Here is a 19,838-nt window from a genome sequence, read left to right as displayed (position 1 = left end):
AAGAGCTGTTTGGACGCGTCCTTCCCCCCAAAATACTTCCCAAAACCTTGCACCCCACTTCCTGGACAAGGTTTGGTAAAAAGCCTCACCAATTTGCCTAGGTGACTACAGTCCCAGACCCTTGGATCTTAAGAACAATGAACAATCCTCCCAACACTTGCACCCCCCCTTTCCTGGGAAATGTTGGATAAAAAGCCTCACCAATTTGCATAGGTGACCACAGACCCAAACCCTTGGATCTGAGAACAATGAAAAAGCATTCAGTGTTTTACAAGAAGACTTTTAATAAAAAATAGAAGTAAATAGAAATAAAGAAATCCCCCCCTGTAAAATCGGGATGGTAGATATCTTACAGGGTAATTAGATTCAAAAACATAGAGAACCCCTCTAGGCAAAACCTTAAGTTACAAAAAAGATACATAGACAGAAATAGTTATTCTATTCAGCACAATTCTTTTCTCAGCCATTTAAAGAAATCATAATCTAACACATACCTAGCTAGATTACTTACTAAAAGTTCTAAGACTCCATTCCTGTTCTGTCCTTGGCAAGAGCAGCATACAGACAGACACAGACCCTTTGTTTCTCTCCCTCCTCCCAGCTTTTGAAAGTATCTTGTCTCCTCATTGGTCATTTTGGTCAGGTGCCAGCGAGGTTACCTTTAGCTTCTTAACCCTTTACAGGTGAAAGGAGCTTTCCCCTGGCCAGGAGGGATTTCAAAGGGGTTTACCCTTCCCTTTATATTTATGACAAGCACAGGATTGTGTTGTCTGTTGCCACTAACTAGGCATGAAGGACCCTCAGCAAAAGAATGCTTTTTAAAATTAACTATTTAAAAAACAAACAAACATTTTCTCCTCTGAAATCTGATTGATACTTTCTGCTTATGGAAGGCATCAGAATGTGTCCCAGAATGCATTGTATGAGACATCTTGGCTTGCTACCACACAACATTTTGATTAAAAAAACAAAACAGAATGATGCACAATTATCATGGTACGCATTAAATGGATTAAAAACTGGCTAACTGATAGGTCTCAAAATGTAAATGGAGAATCATCAAGCAGGTGTGTTTCTAGTTGGGTCTCACATGGATCAGTTGTAGGCCTTTAGCTATTTACCTTTTTTTTCTTTTTCTTTTTTTTTAATGACCTGGAAAATAAATCACAAAATCATCGCTGATAACGTTTGTAGATGACCCCAAAATTGGGGGAGTAGTAGATAATGAAGAGGACAGGTCACTGATAGAGTGATCTGAATCACTTGGTAAACTGGGCACAAGCAAACAATGTGTTTTAATGTGGTCAAATACAAAAGTATATATCTAGGAACAAAGAACGTAGACCATGCTTACAAGTCAGAGGACTCTATTTTTGGAAGCAGAGACTCTGAACAAGTTGTGAGGGTCATAGTGGATAATCAGATAAACAAGAGTTGCCAGTGTGACACTGTGGCCAAAAGGGTTAATGTGATCCTTGCATGTGTAAACAGGGGAATCTCGAGTAGAGAGGCTATTTTACTTCTCTGTATTTGCACTGGTGTAACCGCTGCTGGAATAAAATGTCCAGTATGGGTGTTCATAATTAAAGAAGAACGTTGTTAAATGAGTGAGAGTTCAAAGAAGGAGCCACAAGAATGATTAAAGGATTAGAAAACCTGACTTAGACTTGAGGAGCTCAAACTGTCACCTTATTTAGCTTAATGAAGAGAAGGTTAAGGAGTGACTTGATCAGTGTCTCTCAGTACCTAGGTGAAGTACAAATTGTGGATAATGGGCTATTCAGTGTAACAGACAAAAAGGCTTGACAAGATCCAAGGGTTGGAAGTCAAAACTAGACCCATTCAGACTGGAAATAAGATATAATTTTTTTAAGGTGAGGGTAATTTCATCACTGGATCAATTTATCAAAGATTGTGGTAGACTTTCCATCACTAGCAACTTATAAATCAAGATTGGATCTTTTTCTGAAAGATACTCTCTTGTTCAAACAGGAATTATTTGGGGGAAGTTCTGTGGCCTGTGTTATACACGAGGTCAGCCTAGGTGCTCTCAGTGGTCCATTCTGGCCTTGGAACCTGTGAATCTATGAATATCTTCAGTGAACTGGGAATTTATGAAGAAATTTTCAGAGGATGTTTTGTTTAAAAATGTATTTCTTTGGTAAATATCTGCTTCTGTAATCAGCTCTTACTCGGTGTTGTCATAGTGTATGTTGAAATGTAATGATGACTTTTCCTGTATCTGCTCAAAATTTGCTGAATATAAATAAAAATGTGTCACTCTGCAGAAAACCCCCACAGACTGGTCACTTAGGTCAGTCAATACACAAATCTAGGTATAATTTTTTTTTCTTTCCTTTTCCATTTTTTCTTTGTAGTTCATGCATTCTAATCTTCCCCGTTCTTCTACAGGCCTCCTGTATGACTTTGGACAAGTCAGTTAATCACTTTCCCTCCATTTCCCATGTGAAATGGAGAATAATGAGTTTGGACTCTTGTCTTTTGTCTGTTTAGATTGCGTGCTCTTTGGGATGTAGCCTCTCTTAGCACAAAGGGATCCTGATATCAATTAGGATCTCTAGGTGCTATGATAATACAAATTAAAATACTCTCTGAAAAAGGACAATAATGGCATTACATTTTCATGTTTTGCTTACTCCAGATAGCTTTATACATCCGGTTAGTGAACAGTTCCAAATATACATATTCAGATGGTCCTGTTACAAATGTAAAAAGTTTTGCAGTCTTCTCCTCTGGCATCCACTTTCACTAATGGAGATGACTGTATCTACTCATGTGGGGAAGGAAGAAAAGTTATGTTATATTGTGCAATTAAAAACTGAGTACTTTAAAAGGCAGCATGATTGTGCTGCTGTTTTTGGTTATACTGTAATAAATGGCCTTTTGTTTAAAGCCTGCAAAATTCACATGCTCTGCCAATCAAATGTATTCATATCTCCTACCAAATTAATTGCAAATCAAAGTATTTTGTTGATAAACAGTTTATTTTGTGGTCACTCAGTGGAGTCTCCATACTGGTTAAAATGATAACTGACATTGTAACAGCTCTGCCCACCAAAACTATCTGTAGCACACCGCTAATTCATTGTGTTGCTTATCATATCAATTCATGCGTTTCGCATGAACTGTACAAAAGAATCATGGTCTTGTCAGGATCCTCTGTATTAAAATAAGTAATCTATTGGTCATGGATGTCTTTTTCCCAGGAATTCCAACAGGGAATAGGACAAAGAGCCACTGCCCCAAGTAGGCCAGTGAAGATCTTTCTACTGTTAAGATTCTCATATTGCACCCATCACTCTTATATCTGAGTGACTGAGCACCTTGGTATCTAAGTGATGTAAATAGCTGTCCATCTAGCCAAGTGAAACATCAGTGTCTAAGTTACAATTCTCTGGTTTTGTTTACAGCTTGCAGTTGCAAACAACAGGATTATAACTCTGCAAGAAGAGATGGAACGAGTTAAAGAAGAAAGTTCTTACCTCTTGGAAAGTAATCGTAAGGTCAGTGTGTGTATGTTATGAATCTTTTTTCTCTTAAGTGAGAATTTCACTTATGCCATTGACACACTCATTACTCAATCCCATCTTTTTTTCTAAATTCAAGGGGAACTCCATAGAACTGTTTCAAAGTTTTTACTTAACCAGATAAAATATGTTGGTATCCACTATGGAATCTATTTCTACCTTTGGAAATTATAAAGATATTTTATCCGACTTTATAAATTGTTCCTACTTAAAATCCTATTCTCTACATCCTGCAAATGGCTAGACTGATTATACATTATTGCATTAAATAACACGTGTTGGCGGAGGGAAATAGTAATGTCACAAGGATGTTACTTGCTGCATTAACTTAGTGAAGACTATCAATGTTTGAAAATGGCAGAAGCAAATTGACAAATATGATGATTCTGATAGTTTGATTTCCATCTGATTTGTTCTCTTAACTCTAGGTGACTAAGCAAGACAGAACTGCAGATGGACTTGCACTGAATGAAGCACGAAAACAGTTAAAGGAGGAGACTCAGCTACGGCTGGTAAGCTTGGTCTAAACTCAGAATTCGATAAAGTATTAATATTTTATGTAGTCATTCATTGTCTAACAATTACCTTTTGCAAAGGGTATGTGTTATGGTCCAAGATGCAAGTAAAGGTGATAGTATTCCAAAATGCCTTGCTTAATAACCTTGCCTAATAACTTCATTTTGTTTTAAAACAAAAATCTACCAGAAGTAATTTTCCTGCTTCACAGCAGAATACTTACCAGATTTGGGTCAACATCACACAAAACATGCATTGTATTTCTATTTTTGTATTTAAGAAATGTAAATGATATCCTTGAGCCTACAACATGGACACCTGTCAACTATTGTTATACAGCACATGAGATAAGGATGTGGAAAATGGTTGAAAGGGGTATTCTTGTGAAATAAGAGGTCTGCAAACATTTCCCTAATGACAAATATAAATTTGGCCCAACTTGAGCTTTCTGATTGGTTGCCAGTGAAGTCAGATACATAGCTGTAATACTTAGCTGTAATGGCATCTGTTTTCCTTAATTTAATTTCTAAGTTCTATTTATAATGGCAATAAGATATTTGTAATGCAACATGATTAATAGTATGTGTTGATGGGGTGAAGGGCAGGGTGGATTATCACACATTAGTTCAGTCATGTTCTAGTCAGAAGACTGGTTATGAAACATAATGTGTGTGTTTCAGGATGTGGAAAAAGAACTAGAGGTGCAGATTGGAATGAGACAGGAGATGGAGCTGGCCATGAAGATGCTGGAAAAAGATGTTTGTGAGAAGCAGGATGCACTAGTGGCACTCAGGCAGCAACTAGATGATCTCAGGGCACTAAAGCATGAACTCTCCTTCAAGCTGCAGGTAGGGAAGGGAGCTAATGAAATGGTCCCTTTGTAGATATGGCATGTAGGAACCAACTAGACTTTCTTTCTTATCAGAAAGTCATTCATGAGGGAAGAAGAGGGTCACTTGTATACCTTTTCTTTTCGTCCTTGCTCCATCCTTCCCCATCTTTTAATCTCACTATGGATTCCATTTGATTCCTTCCACGCTCAGCCTGCCTTGAGGCTGACCTTTCTAACTGAGGAAAGCTGAACGTGACTTGGTCTGGAAGCAGTGGAGTCTGTAGAAAGTCAGTCTGTTCTTGGATCCTTCATGTCATCGTGTGGTTTGCCAGCACTACAAGGCTGGCTCATACCTTTAAAAAATAAAAATAAAAGCTCACCAGATGTAGGGTCTTATGAGGAAAAACCATCCCATGATATCTAAATACTTATCTGTTGAATAGTAAGACAATAATTTTCCCCTAATACATGGCTGTTTTGAGAGTTTTTTGGTAGCATGCTGCTGAGACATCCTTACCCATCACCTGATATTGTTTTTGGAGCAGCTTGCATAGCTGCTCAGGGTTCAGTAGTTCCACTTGTGTTCCCTTGTTAACGTGCTAGAGACTGAGGAGATGGATCTTTTCCAACACTTATGGGAGATGGTGTGTGGGCAAGCTCCTTTTCTACTGTATTTCACTTTTATTAGTGCAAATAACTGTATACAACAGTGTGTAATCTCCTTTCTCTAGACTGGAGCACATGTTTTAAGTAACTGTAGAAACAAGGAGGTCACAGCAACATTTTCAGAATCTGTAGCCTGTGGTTTTACTTCCTAATTTCATTTGCCAGTTTAGACTTGGGCTGCCCTCAGTCACGTCCTATATGAGGTTTCCTTTTGTGTTCTCTACTGTAACACACAGAGTATCACTTGCTGTGGTATAATGATAAAATGAAATTATTTGTATGGGTTACCATGGACAGAGACTTTCAACATCATAGTCCTTATAACTTCTGCTTCTAGAGGACCGCCTGCAGCATAACCAAAGTCAGTTCTAAAGAAAAGCTTTAATGACCAAAACTAAAAGTAAACATATATCACTGTAAAACCCATGTATTTATAAAAACAAAACCATGATAGTGTCTATCTAGTAAAATCTATTATTTTAATGTATACAGTTCCACTTATCACTGAAATCCACTAGAACAGACTACTAAGACAAAACCAGACAGCTAATGCCCAGAGAAATAAGTATTCAACTTAATTTCAAAACCATAAACAGAATTAGCTGCCAGACGGTTGACAGTTCAGGCAACTGGCACTCTTGTGCCACACAATTGATGGTGTAATATTGATAGATACTACATCAATCCATACCATGTGGTTCAGGTATAATACTTTAATACATAAAATAAAATTGTTTGTTTACTTAGTCACTTACCAGGACATGGGGAAATGCTTGTCCACACTATTAATCTTTGCTTCCAATCTTTGCCCTTTGGATCACTCCTTCTTACATGTTTTAGCATCACCAATTCCATTTCATTTTCCAATGTAGTTTATTTCATATTTACCACTGCTTACTGAAGACATTAAGTAACTTTCCTTTCCAGAGTTCAGACCTGGGAGTGAAACAGAAGAGTGAATTAAACAGCCGTTTGGAGGAGAAGACAAATCAGATGGCTGCTACTATTAAACAGCTTGAACAAAGGTAAAAATGAAACTTTGTTGTTACAAAATATAAATGTGTCCCTGTGGTATGTGGTATACTTTTGAAGGTGCTAAAATTGCATATTTTTATATAAACTTGTTACATAGAGCTAAGTGCTATTCCTAAGAGTCCTTTATAGATATTTTTTTGAAACGTTAATATTACCCAAGTTGCATTTAGTGGCCTAGGCCTGCTTTTAGCGAAGTCCATGGCAAAATTCCCACTGAATAGCATGGGAGCAGAACTGGGCATTACAACAAAGGATCAAATCCTACTGCTCTTATTCACCTGAACAGTCCCATGGAAGTAAGTGGAACTATTCAGATGAATAAGGAGAGCAGGACTTGGCCCTAAAGCAGTAATTCCGTGATAGACTGGTAGCAAGGACATGTTTTGTGTGCTCAGGAAAATCCTCCATAAATGAGAACATCCTGCTAAAATATCAATTATTGTAGAAGCTTGTTTTATACACACAAACCGAGCATACACAGTGTATATATAAAAGCTAATTATGGGTGTCCTTGTCCGCATTGTTGAATGTGAAGATGTAACACTGGGTAATTAATTGCCTATTGCTAATTTAAATAGGCCTGTACAGCACCACTAACACTGTACAAATGGATGACTCTCAGAAGCATACAGTCTATATTAGACACAACATGGCAGGGATGGCAATACGGTAGTGGGGGGCATGAAGAACAAGGATTACAACAGTCACATCTGAAATATGCTTATGGGTACGTAAGACTCGAGTTCTGGTTTTGAAACTATTCTATATTAAAATTGGAACGTCCATCTCCATGAAAACTGAGACCCATGTTTGTTTCTGGGAGGTCTGAAGTGCAAGAAAGCACAGTTAAAGTACCTTGGTGGGTGGGAGTGGAGAGGACTGTTTCTGGCACTAGGAGCTGGCAGAGGTGGCGGATGGGAACCATATCCATTAGCGCCATGAGGACACATTCTCAAACACCTATCCTAGTGAGACAGTGCTGACAGCCCACTACCAACTCTCACATAATTGGGATGGATTCTGAGGTCAGACATAAAACCACTCCCAGAGGAGGGCCTCAGGGGATTGCATCCTTTTTCTTTAACATCTTTGGAGCTGAGCTTCTTATAGTTGCTTTCACAGAGGGTTCAGCTGGTGTGAACTGACTTCAAAAGGAACTGTACTTATTTAGTCCAAAGTGTCTCCACCTATGCATCCATTCCCTTGTTATGATCCTGAATGATACGAGCGGGCACGAGAGGTGCATTTCCTAAAGATAAATGCTGTTTCATTTGGAAATAAAGTCAGAAGGGGAATAGTTAAGGTTTTTTTTATAATTATTACCTTATTCAGTTAAAGGATGATTATTGTAGAGTGTGTAACTTTCATCAAACTCTTCTGAGGGGTTTTCTGTAGTCTTCTGAGTGGCTCTGAGCAATGTTTGCCTTTTCATAATGTATACAGACATATATTGAATGTACTACAATATCTGTTCAGTTAACTGATTTGAACTTCTCTCTTACTGTTTTTATTTTTTTTCCATTTCCCACACATCATCATTCTGACATTTTTCATATAGTGAAAAGGATTTGGTGAAACAGGCAAAAACCTTAAATAGTGCAGCAAACAAACTGATCCAGAAGCACCATTAGGCATTTTTGCAACTGGTCACCTCACAACTCTGACATCGAAACTTAGTTATGAGGGGAAAAACCTTAAGAATAGTTAAAAGCAACTGTTAAAATGTTAATTGTCATTTAAAGTTAATTAGGAATTCGCTGAATTTTTAAAACCTTTGGGCTTTTTTTTTCAGAGATAGAAAATTTGGTAGAAGCGCCCTAATTTGCCACATAAACTTTGTTAAACTACAGATGAGTTGGCCAATAAATACAGAAGGAAAGCTTAAGGAATGAGAGATTTGTGGCTCTGTACATACCTTTGATACGTACTGTATACAACACAAGTCTTCAAAGTGAATCGGTACTAGATGTGTGGTTCTGTGCCAATATCCGATTGGCCAGTTCTGGGGAAGCCAAACTAGTTTTCTCTAGTTATGAAGTAGACAAAGAAAATGTGTCCCTGGAAGTAGTTGAAAGTAGTTACGTGCATATTCCCAACCATTACCCTTTCACTTTTGTTCTTTGGGTTTAACAAATGGGCATTACATCTTAATATCTCATCACTATGAAGATCCAGTCCTCGTTAACCAAGACTGCTTGCAACAATTTTGTCTTAGTGACTTGGGGTGGGGAGGTAAATCAACCATAGATTCCTTTAAACTTCATGAAGACAGAATTGGTAACTAGATGTCTTAGAGTAACGTTACAGTAGAACCTCCTTATCTTTTCATTGCCTTCTACCTCTGCCATAATTCCCTCTAGAAATATACTGCAGTTCTTCCTAACTGAAGGAAGCTGAGGAGAGACCGTTGTTTCGTTGGTCTCTCCTCTTCCTAGAAAAGGAATAATTACACATTTTACAAAAATATTCTGCTCTTTATACGTTAGGATTAAAATAAATGTGAGAGAGGAAGGAGTGGAACAAGTAGTTTTTTGCTGGCCAGTCCTTGTCTCGGAGTAACTAGCCTATAACAAATAAAACAAAATAGCAGACTTTCACTGTTACACTTGTTACCTTTGCTTCTAAGTTTCTGTTGCTTGGTACAAATAGGGAATTTGCTGAGAGTTCTGGCAAAATAATGAAAGACCAACTAAAGCTTAGAAATGGCTCTGAATAGGAAAAATAATCATAAGCTTAACGTCTCACTTCAAATTTTTTTAAAACTGTAGATTGGAATATTCTAAGTTAGTGTCCTCTTCCCTATGGTTGCAAGAGGTCACCATGCTGGTCCCATACAGGCTTTAGGGTGTAAATAATTCTATAAATACTTTGCTTCAAGAAATCAAGTTCGGGTTTTTTCTATGTTTAATAGTTTTTTGTCCTTGTGAATTGCCTGCAAAAATTCTGTCTCATGTAAATTTCCCACTCTGTCATGTAGAATAGGACTCCTTGACACATAGTGGGAGACTTATATGACTATCATGCAGCTGGAAAAATTTAATTCACACTGGACACACTTAAAAATCTGTGAGGCTCAATCTTGCCCTCCAGTACACAGGTGGGTATCGCCCCTTAGCTTGTAAAATTGATGACTGCACAATGGCAGACTTTATAAGACTCCCTGGAAAATAACAACTAAGTATTTGAGGGTCGCTATTGAGTCACATGTCTGAAAACACAAAATTAACCTGTGACCTTTTATTCTGAACTTATTTGAATCATCTGCAGAATAAAAGCTTTCATTAGGGTACCCAAATGGCTAGTTAGGATTGTTACAACCCCCTTACCCCCACCAAATTCTTCTTGTGGACAATAAACTTTCTCCTATCACAGTAATGCTATAGTAGGATTGAAGACTTAAATATCTGGCAACTTGTCTAATATTTGATCCAGAGTATAGGTTGCTGTGATGTAAATGCATATGTGCTTAATCTGATGTGATAGTTGTGGAAGAGACCAGGAAAATGCACTAATTCTAAATATAGTAGATAACCTATGTTGCAAGTTCCAGTTACATATGTAAAGCTGAAATGTAACGTACATTAAAATTAAAATTTGACTTAAAATTCTGTGTACTTGAGGTTTGCTTTGAATATGGATAAAATGTTTTATGTTTATCATCTAATAGCTGTAAACTGTAGTAATAGAATAAAAAACCTTGAAAATCAGAGTTTCTTCTGCCTGGTTCACCTACATTTTGTCTTTCTTTAGAATATTTTCATCCTTCCCATTGTTTTACCATACAATTTGTTTTCCTTTTTTTGGGTTTATTTTTGTTTGTTTAAATTCAGTCTTCCTCCCCACCATGGCTTTTGTTTTTTATCACAAGTTCATGTGGCTCAAATCCAGATTGCGACAGGCAGAGAGAGAACGTCAGTCTGCCAAGGAGGACAACCGGCTCTTCAAGCTGGAATTTGGTGACAAGATCAACAGTCTTCAGATGGAAGTGGAACAGCTCACCAAACAGCGGTGAAGAGACCATTTTCTAATGTATTTATTGGGTGTGCTTTCTCTGCCAGGTCAGAAATGTCTGGGAAAACCCATAGTAAATGGGGGAGTGTGTTTGTTCTAGACAGGCGCAGAGTAACCTTAGAATGGGGAAGTGCTTCGATACGTTGTGGACCAAATTTTCAAATGTGGATATCTGAATTGCAAGTGCATTTTTGTTAAAACTTACCCCTTTTTTAAAGAAAATTACAAAATATGTAATCCGGAAACATGACAAGAATAATACAAGTCCCGTGCACCATCGAATGCTAAAAGAAGAAAAATCTTGTTACAAAAGCTGTCTGAGGAACACCCTGGGTGGAAATTAAATATAAAAATGTTCTCCAGGCATTTAAAAGCTCATAAAGAGAGGCTGGCAGTGTGCAGTTCTGCTCTAATAATGTCATTTGTATTATAGAATATAAACTTTAGAGAGAGAATAGACAGCAAACAATGTGATTATTCATAATCAGGAATGCTAGAGCTATTGTATCATCTACAGTTTCCTCTTTTTCACCAGTAAGTAAATCTACTATTTTAGGAGACTGTGACAATAAATATCCTTGGGCACCAACGTAATAAATAAACCTGTATTTTTTTTTTAAATCCACAAACAGCCTTAGTTTTGTTGGGAACCAAAAAAAGACCTGAAAGTCCAGGACAGAAAACTCAGCATGAAAAACTATCACATTCCTCTTCCAGAGTTGTCAGTTTACTAATATCAGGAAAATACAAACCCTTTTACCATGAAATAGAAGATGGCCTCTCATTTTGCATACACGATACATTCTCTGGCCCATGACAAGGTCACTATGAATCATCATTGGATAAAATATATTGTCTCCTACTGCCTTCTTTGACCTCTTTCTCTTTAGCAGACACCTTAAGGCAAAAAGAAGCGTGAGGGACCTCAATAAAGTGAAGTGATACAAAACAAAATGTTTACAGTGGGGAGGAGGATGTGAGGACTGATGGGGCTTTTATTAACGAATATATATAAGGTCTCATTTGTGCACACAAAGGACATCGCTATTCCCACAAGCACATCATTTTATGTGCCCACATTTGAAAATTTTGCCAATAGTATAATTAGACTGCATCCAACAGGATGAAAAATGCTAGTCTTTATGTCTTTACTGCTAACAATATTATCAGATGTAAAAGGGGTTTTAGATTGTGTCTACGCACAGATGTCACACTGATTTAACTAAATTGGTTTAGAAATTAATTCAGCTAAATCAGTGCAAGCACCTTGTGTGGACACTCTCTTTTATCACTGTATTTATATTTATTTAGTTTTGATTTCTAAGTCAGTTTAGTTAATTTAAGTTCAAATTCTGTTGGTAGACAAGGCCCTTGAGATAGCTATATTGGTAGTAAACTGCTTCCTTGAACTGGATTGCCATATTAGGAAACTCTTTTTTGTTCTGATGAGTTTTCATACAATTTTACGAGTAAGACCACTCTGATTTGTATGGTATTGAGTGCATCAGTGGGCACCGATCCATGTCTCAAGTGTTTTTTCACCCAGTTCTATTCCCTGGGGTCCTGGATGTGGTCTGGAAGCTTTAGGCTGTTATGTGCTAGCTACACCTGTATTTGTAAAAACAACTGGAGAGGTATGGGCACTGTTGGTGGAAATAGGGCATGCTTTTTTTAAGGAGGGCAGGATGCTGGTGTCTCTTCAGAGCGGTTGTTAGCCTCTTTCTCTAAAAATAATCCCTTGACATTGATTTTGTTACCTATTGCCCTTCACTTACCTTGACTTTTGGAGCCAGGTTTGTTCCCTACGGTATATTTTCCTGTTCTGCCCAGTGTATTTCTAAAAGTCCTGAGAGCGGGGATTTCCATCACTTACATTGAGTTCTTACCTATCTGCTCCGAGGGCTCTCTTGCAGTGTTCTGTAGTCTTCAGTTATCATTCCTCCTGTTCAATGAGGAGGTGAGGCTGCTGGGGAAGAAAGTGGGTGGGCTATGCTGCCATCAGTACGCTGACAACATGCAGCTCTACATCTCCTTTTGTTGGTCCTAGACACCATGTTGTCACAGCTTTTCTAGTGCTTGGCCAAGACAGATTAGAATGAGAGCAAGATGAGATAAGACCAACCTGATTCTGATTGCTTGAGGAGGCAACCTGAGCGTATGGGAGGATCCCCATTTTTGAGGGTCTGCGGTTGTTCACTTCTGACTTCTCAGCTGGTGTCAGTGACCTAAAATGATCTCTTCCACCTGTGCTTCGGCTGCTGATTACAATTTATTTCTCCCCAATATGAACTCACTGCTATCACCCATATTTTTGTCACCTCCGCCTTGGTTTACAGCAATGCTGGAGGGCTAACCTTGGAACCTTCCGCAGCAGCTCGTGTGCAAATCAGTGGCCTGACCGCTGAGAGGGCTAGAAGGAGTGTATTACGGTAGATTTCAAGGTGCTGATACCCATCTATGGAACAGTATATTATCTCTGCTTCAGCGACCTGAGCTCACACCTCACCCCATTTAGGACCATGGCACTATGATCAGCTGATGTGCTCTTGCTTAACAGTCCCTAGACTCAAACACTCGGGATTTGCTGACAGGGTACTCAGCAGAGAACCCTCTGCTTGAGAACTCAGTTGCTCCGACACAACCTAATTTTAATCTTCAGCCATGGTGGAAAGCACCCCAGTTACAAAGGTTTTGTGTGAGGGGCAGGAGGGGAAGCTTCTTTAAGGATGTCCCTGGAAATTGGTTGAAGATGTTGCTTCTGATTTCATGCTGTTTTTACTGTGGCAGTTTGTATACTGTTGTTGGCAGTAGCATGTTAAAAATATGACTCTATTTTAATTAAGGACCTGCAGACTTAGTGAACAGGTGCATATTTCATACATCTAAACAAAATTAAGTTAGACTGTATTAGATCCAGAATTTAGATTCAGACTCTATGCATTGTGGGCTTGTTAAACATGCATTGGGATAATTTGTTCAGAGGTGTACAGTTCTGAAAATTCTGGTAATGGCAATTTCTTTGCTAAAAACATAAATCACCTTTTTAATAGCTGTGCATATTGCGTGCTGTAAAATCAGTTCATTTATCCATGATTCCCTCTTGTTATACTGTAGGGGCCAACTTGAACAAGAACTGAAACGGGAAAGAGACCGATGGTCACCAATCCACCAGGGCATCCAAGAAAACAAAATCACAGTAGCCCAAGGCAAGGGCTGCCAGAAGATGCAATTAAAAATGGTAATGTCACTGTTCACGTTTACATATGGTTTAATTTTAGCTACTGTCTCACCCTGAGCTTTGTGTGACTGCACATATGTGTTGCTGTTGTGCAGCAGTAGTAAAGGTATGAGGGTAGAAGTCAGGATACAAAAAGTTCATATAAATTTGTATTTAATTCACACACCATGAAATTGAAATTTTTCTTGATTATCAGCCTGAGATAGGTCTTTTTAAGAGCAACAAGTTTAGTTGTACTATAAGAGTGTATCCCTCCCTCCCAGGTGTTGGACAGAATCTTGAAATTGATTGTGTTCATCAGCACTATTTACTAAAGAAAAATGCAGTATAAAAGATACTCTAATCACTACATCTCATTAAGAGTAAATCACTTTAAAATAATTTCACATTATCATAAGCAGGAAGTTACCATGCTGACTGTCTGAGAGAGAGTACAACTCAAGAAATGAAGCTGGCTTTTTAATGCATAAGAGCAGTATTTCAAAGTTGCAAGTTCTATTCTTGAAGAAAAAATTGGTTTTCATGTTAACTAAACTTGTCTTAAAACAACTTTGAAAATCTGATCTCTCGCTGTCTTGTTGTACATCATTAGACTTGGCTGTCTCCTGGGAAGTGTCAGGAAAAGAGCAGCTTTTCCTGAGACACAGCATAACTCTCAAGTATGAAGACAGTGAAATAGTACAGGGTATTTCTGTACTCTGCTAGATTTTTAAAAAAAGTGTTCTCAATGCTACTGGTTTAAAAAGAAAAAATTACTGAAGAACTAAAGAAGCCCTCCATGGAGAGAGTAGTACTACTGAAGTCTTGTGGGGAAACCCAGGGAAGATTAGCCACCTGAAAGAACAGGTGCTGCAATGTACATGCAATGTGTCTTGATAACTTAATTGTCAAAAGCATTGTGTATATCAACAGCCGTTACGCTACGATAACAAAAGGTGTCAGAATGAAAATTTTATTGCAGCTGGCTCTCAAAACCCGCTGCTGTTTGATCTTTCCAAAAAAGCAAGCTATTCAGCTGCAAGGCAAAAATAATTATTTTCTCTCGTTGTACATGTTTCGTTGCTTCAGGGTTTGATTTTCTTTTTCTGATGTGCCTTTTTCTTCATGGGATCACCCTCCTCCATTTATGTGTTGTTGTGGAACACTGACTAGGATGGGACATTCATATCTTTGTTTTAGGAATAAATGGGATTAATTTACAGAAGTATCTATTTATGTAACTGATCCGCTCCTTTAATTGTGTCTCGTGGTCTATGGACGGTTTACTTTTATACAGGTATATTATTTTAACAGCAGTTTAATGCCCTGTCTAAGCTGTAGTTCAAATTTCTAGCAACTATCATAGGCATGGATAGTGCTGAGAAAGTTCTAACATGCTCCTACCCTCACTAATACAGATAGCAGTTTATTTTCTTAGTCGTGTTGAAAAGTAATGCTGCGTTTGGTTGGGGATTTGCCTTTGTCTCATTTATAGATTTATTTTGACAAATATCAAGTGATATTTACCCTCCCTGCTTCTGCTATATCAGTCCAGGTGGCTGGGTTATGCTTCCTCCTTCCCAGTTCAAAGAAAAAAAAAAAGGTTAGATTACCTCTCTAAAAATCTGAAGCCAGCTTGGACATCTTTCAGTTTTTTTTCTGCCCAGCAAGAGGAAGGCAAACAGCTAGTGTGCTTAGATTGGTGCTCGTATACCACAATGGTGTGAGAGGTCAAAGGGTAGATTTTCAAAAGCACCCATGTGGTTTAGATACAGATCCCATTGGAAGTCAGTGGGACTTGTGTTCACTAAGCCATTTAAGCGGCCTTGGAAATCCCAGTCTAAATGCGTAAGAGTGCAGTTAGTAAAATACTCAAAAGACTCGTAAATATGTTTTCTTTTGACAGGATGGGAAGCAGAAAATCCAGGAAGAAAATGCCAGACTGGGAGAGCCTGGAAGAGGGGAAAATGCTGTTCTTCCAAACAAGTATGGAAAGATATCCCCTTTTTCTCACTTTCACAGTTCCTCCTCCTGTCTCTGTTCTTCTCTGCAATGTGAAAAGCAGTTTGTTAAGCTCTCAGCTAAAGATACCAATTACTGTGTTGGTGAGAATTTAGTTTTGTTGTGGGCTTACCCTTTTCTTTCGCTTAAAAAAAACAAAAACAAAAACTCCAACCCTCACTGAGAAACTTAGTCATTTTCTCTTGTCCTAAATAAAACAATATGCTAAAATCTTCTAAGTGAAGTTTAAACGTTTCTGATTGAAGTGAAGACACTTGTAATTTGAGATTTTAAAGTTACAGGGTGGTATGATCTGCTCTTCTCAATTACACAGTAACCTGGAAGAGAAACAGGGATTCGCTTTTAAGTGTGGGAAGTTGGCATTTCAGGATTTTAGGAGAGATTCTGGGGTTGGTGCACACAGGAGTTGGTGTACTTGAAGTTTCCTGTTTTAGAGGTTGTTTTGGGCTTCTTCAATTGTAGTCTGCCTCATACAAGGAGGTCACAATATGGTTTATTTCTCAAACTGTTGGAAAAGACTCCAGCATTGTCTTTCCCACTGTGCTTTTTGTGGGGTTCAGAGGTTTGTTAGGGGTGTGTAACACACTCAGGGACTTGTCGAGTACTGCAGTTCTACCAAACAAAGGTTTGCAACTGTCTTTGTGCCCACTGTTTGAGGTTCTCCACTGTGCCTACTTCACAGCACTGAGTCGGGACACAGATTCCATTGCCAGGCATCAGGTTTTCTTGCTCTGGAATGGGGGAGGTGATGAAGAGATTCCTGTTCCTCTCCCAGCTACCTCTGAGCCACCTGATCTATGGCTGTAATTCTTCATTTGGAGAACATTATCCCTTAGGCTGACTTTTAGGCCTTGGCAGGGTAGGAGCTCTGCATTCACAAATCTGAAATTGCAGGGACATGCCCCTTTGGTACTAGTGCGTCAGGAAAAAAACCCTGTTCTTGTATTCAACTTTGGTATAGTATAATGTTGAGGACCAAGAACAAGATGTATTGGAGCCTAAAGATTGTGTTTTTTAGAGGGGGGTGGCTGGGTGCGGGTTTCTAGAGAGAAATGGCTTCTATAATAAAAATAAAATCCTTACGAACATACTAATGTAAAAATCTCATTCAGGTAAGAGTTTAGTTTTTTTAAATGTGCTAAAGTGAATTGAACACAACAGCAGAAAATAAGCCTATGTTATTTTGGCTGGGTTTTTGTTTATCGGGAAGATTATTTTTAAAAAAACCTGGAGATGAGGTAAAGACTCGTGTTCAAATGGGTAGACATTTTAAATTCATATTTCTTGTAGTCGGGAACCAGGTCTATAATCTGGATTTTGTTCAAAGCATAGTAAAAGACACTTTTATATAATCCCTTCAAATATCACTTTTGAAAATAAATGCTGTGTGAGACAGGTTATTATAAACTACAGGGGACCTGAAAAGGATCTTTTTTTATTAATTGGGCTTTTGTGCCCTTTTTAGCTGCTTTATAGTATATAAAATAGCCTGGAAGGTTTTAAGATTTTTTTCCCCCTCCTTGTTTTTACTTGGAATATATCAGAAATATGAACTCCTGTCTTCCCTGGTTTTGCAGGAGGATTTATGGGGAGAATGTAAGAGGAAGAATATTGTAAGCTTTCATGTTAGTTGAAGTTGTGGGGATATTGAACCTTTAACAAAGACTTCTTTTTTTCCAAAATGTTAATTAGTTATTGAAGCTAAAGAGATATTACCAAAAGCCATTTAACACAGTCTAACTAAACATCCCTTCCCCTCTCATTTCTTTTTGTTCTAGGCTCTTGTGATGTTATTTCACTAGTTCTCATCATAGTCTTCCCAGATAGACATGATCTACATTTCTTATATAAAAATAATGCAGAGAAGAAAACATTTTTGGGGAGGGGAAAAAACTTTTTGGGTCTCCTTCATATGTCATAAAGGAGGGAAACAGCATGAGCCTAAGTGTGTATTTTTCTTATGCAGATCATCATTAATGTATATTAAATGCATGATGGTGTGGTTAAAGGTTATATTAGCATGAGTTTGGGATGGGCACCTGTCAAGGCTGAATCCCCACTCTGTCACTTTGAGTGCAGAAGGTGGGGGCCCGCAAGGATTATAAAAATTAATACGTGCTACTCCAGGCTTGTCTTAAACTCCCAAGGTTACAGCTTCTCTCTGACCTTGGCTTGGTAAATGCTGCCACCACCCAAATGCAAAACCCCTTTGAAACCAGAAAGGCGCACTTGGGAATTCCTTCCTGTGGGGTACCCTCAAGCCCTTTCACTGCCCCCCTCCAGAAAGAGCTGAGAAAGAGAAAAACAAAGGAAATCAGCTGTTGCCACCAGCTAATTCAGTGGTGGGCAAACTTTTTGGCCCAAGGGCCACATCGGGGTTGCAAAACTGTATGGAGGGCCGGGTAGGGAAGGCTGTGCCTCCCCAAAGAGCCTGGCCCCGGCCCCTCCCACTTCCTGCCCCCTGGCTGCCTCCTTCAGAACTCCTGACCCATCCAACCCCCCTGCTCGTTGTCCCGACTGCCACCTCCTGGGACGCCCCACCCCAAACCGCCCCCCCAGTACCCCAACCCAAGCCCCCCTGCTCCCTGTCCCCTGACTGCCCCCCCAACCCTTATCCACACCCCTGCCCCCCGGGACTCCCAAGCCTATCCAACACTCCCTGTCCCCGGACTGCCTAGACCCCTATCCACACCCCTGACTGGCCCCCCAGGACCCCAACCCCCCTGTCCCCTGACTGCCCCCTCCCCAAACCTCCGCCCCCTGCTCCCTACCCCCTGACTGCCCCTCGGGAGCCCCTGCCCCTAATCCACACCCCTGCTCCCCCCCCCCCGCCTTCCTGCCCCCTTACCATGCCATTCAGAGCAGCAGGAGCTTGCAGCCGGAGCCAGCTGTGCTGCCCACATGGTGGCATGGCTGCGGGGCAGGGGGGGGACAGCCTCCCCGGCCAGGAGCTCAAGGGCTGGGCAGGATGGTCCTGCGGGCCAGGTGTGGCCTGCGAGCCGCAGTTTGCCCACCTCTGAGATAATTGAACAACATATGCACAAACCTCTTAGGGACACACAAATCCAATCCTGTTCTTAAAAAAGGTAAATTTTATTTAAAAACAAAAAGAAAGAAAATACATCTGGAACTTAGGCTTTTGCTAGATTCTAAAAGAGAAATTCCAAAAAGTAAGCACCCAAACTAGCTTTCTTGGGGGTTTAGCTTAAAGGTTATAAGCAAACAAAAGCATCTGGGGTTAGTACAGAGGAGAGCCACACGCCAAAATAAAGAAATAAACCTGATCACGTCTATCTAAACATTCCCTGTCCCAATAATTCCTTCTAGGTATGGAAGATAATTTTTCATACCTGGTTCAAACCTTACACAGCATTCCTGCTTGTAGCATTGCTGCTCCGTGTCCCTGCAGCCCAGAGAGCACAACAGACAAAAAGGGAGAGTTTCTTTCCCAATTTTAAAAAGTTCTACCTTCCCATTGGCTCTTTTGGTCAGGTCCCACTTCCTTTTCTTTACCTGGGGGACTTTTTAACCCTTTACAGGTAAAGCAAGCAGAGAACAGCTACCAAGAATGATTTTTCAACTAACTGTCTGGCTGGGTGTCCATAAAAGGGAGGTATTCCCTCCCCCCTTCATTTATCACAGTACCTGATGCTCAGGTTGCAAAGTGTAATTAACGACTTTGCCACTAATGTGTAAGGGGACCATCCCACATTCATGCTGATAGGCTTTGACACCACAGCACCTAATTATGTATTCCCTAATACGTATTTGTTTATGAATGGTTTTACAGTTTGCAAGCATATGGAGTTCAAAATAGGTGTTTTTTATAAACCTCAAGAAATAACAAAAATGTGTAATAGTGTATTAAAAAAAACCATAAAAAAACAAGGAACGACTTCAGTGAGAATGGATCTGAGACTCAAGCTATTTCCTTCTGGGAGATGTGGATAAAACGATACTGCTAACTTACCGTTTTCTTTTTTTATTGTAG

The 19,838-nt window shown here is 39.4% G+C and overlaps 1 protein-coding gene and 1 long non-coding RNA gene across 11 annotated transcripts in view; one reads left to right on the top strand and one right to left on the bottom strand.

Moving 5' to 3' along the window:
- Nucleotides 1-19,838, top strand: part of RUFY3 (RUN and FYVE domain containing 3) — a 96,711-nt gene that overhangs the window by 51,989 nt on the left and 24,884 nt on the right. For 5 of the 10 annotated variants that reach the window (XM_073340391.2, XM_073340390.2, XM_073340396.2 and 2 more), the window contains 7 exons: nt 3,432-3,524; nt 3,977-4,060; nt 4,745-4,912; nt 6,490-6,587; nt 10,486-10,605; nt 13,723-13,846; nt 15,732-15,811. In XM_073340391.2, the coding sequence (XP_073196492.1) occupies nt 3,432-3,524; nt 3,977-4,060; nt 4,745-4,912; nt 6,490-6,587; nt 10,486-10,605; nt 13,723-13,846; nt 15,732-15,811 (767 nt within the window). Of the gene's footprint in view, nt 1-3,431; nt 3,525-3,976; nt 4,061-4,744; nt 4,913-6,489; nt 6,588-8,155; nt 10,305-10,465; nt 10,606-13,722; nt 13,847-15,731; nt 15,812-19,838 lie in introns of those variants that run through there. The other 5 variants (XM_073340398.2, XM_073340399.2, XM_073340400.2 and 2 more) reach the window with 3 other exon arrangements.
- LOC140910139 (uncharacterized) lies at nt 323-13,841 on the bottom strand. Its single transcript, XR_012158429.2, has 4 exons — nt 13,648-13,841; nt 11,369-12,571; nt 6,318-6,498; nt 323-5,249 (listed from the first exon to the last, which is right to left on the bottom strand). It is a non-coding gene; the product is annotated as an uncharacterized LOC140910139 (long non-coding RNA).

This window comes from Lepidochelys kempii, chromosome 4 (genome assembly GCF_965140285.1).
Source record: "Lepidochelys kempii isolate rLepKem1 chromosome 4, rLepKem1.hap1, whole genome shotgun sequence".
In the NCBI taxonomy this organism is placed as follows: Eukaryota; Metazoa; Chordata; order Testudines; family Cheloniidae; genus Lepidochelys; species Lepidochelys kempii.
The sequence above is the reverse complement of the archived record's forward strand: the minus strand, read 5'-3'. Positions and strand labels throughout refer to the sequence as shown.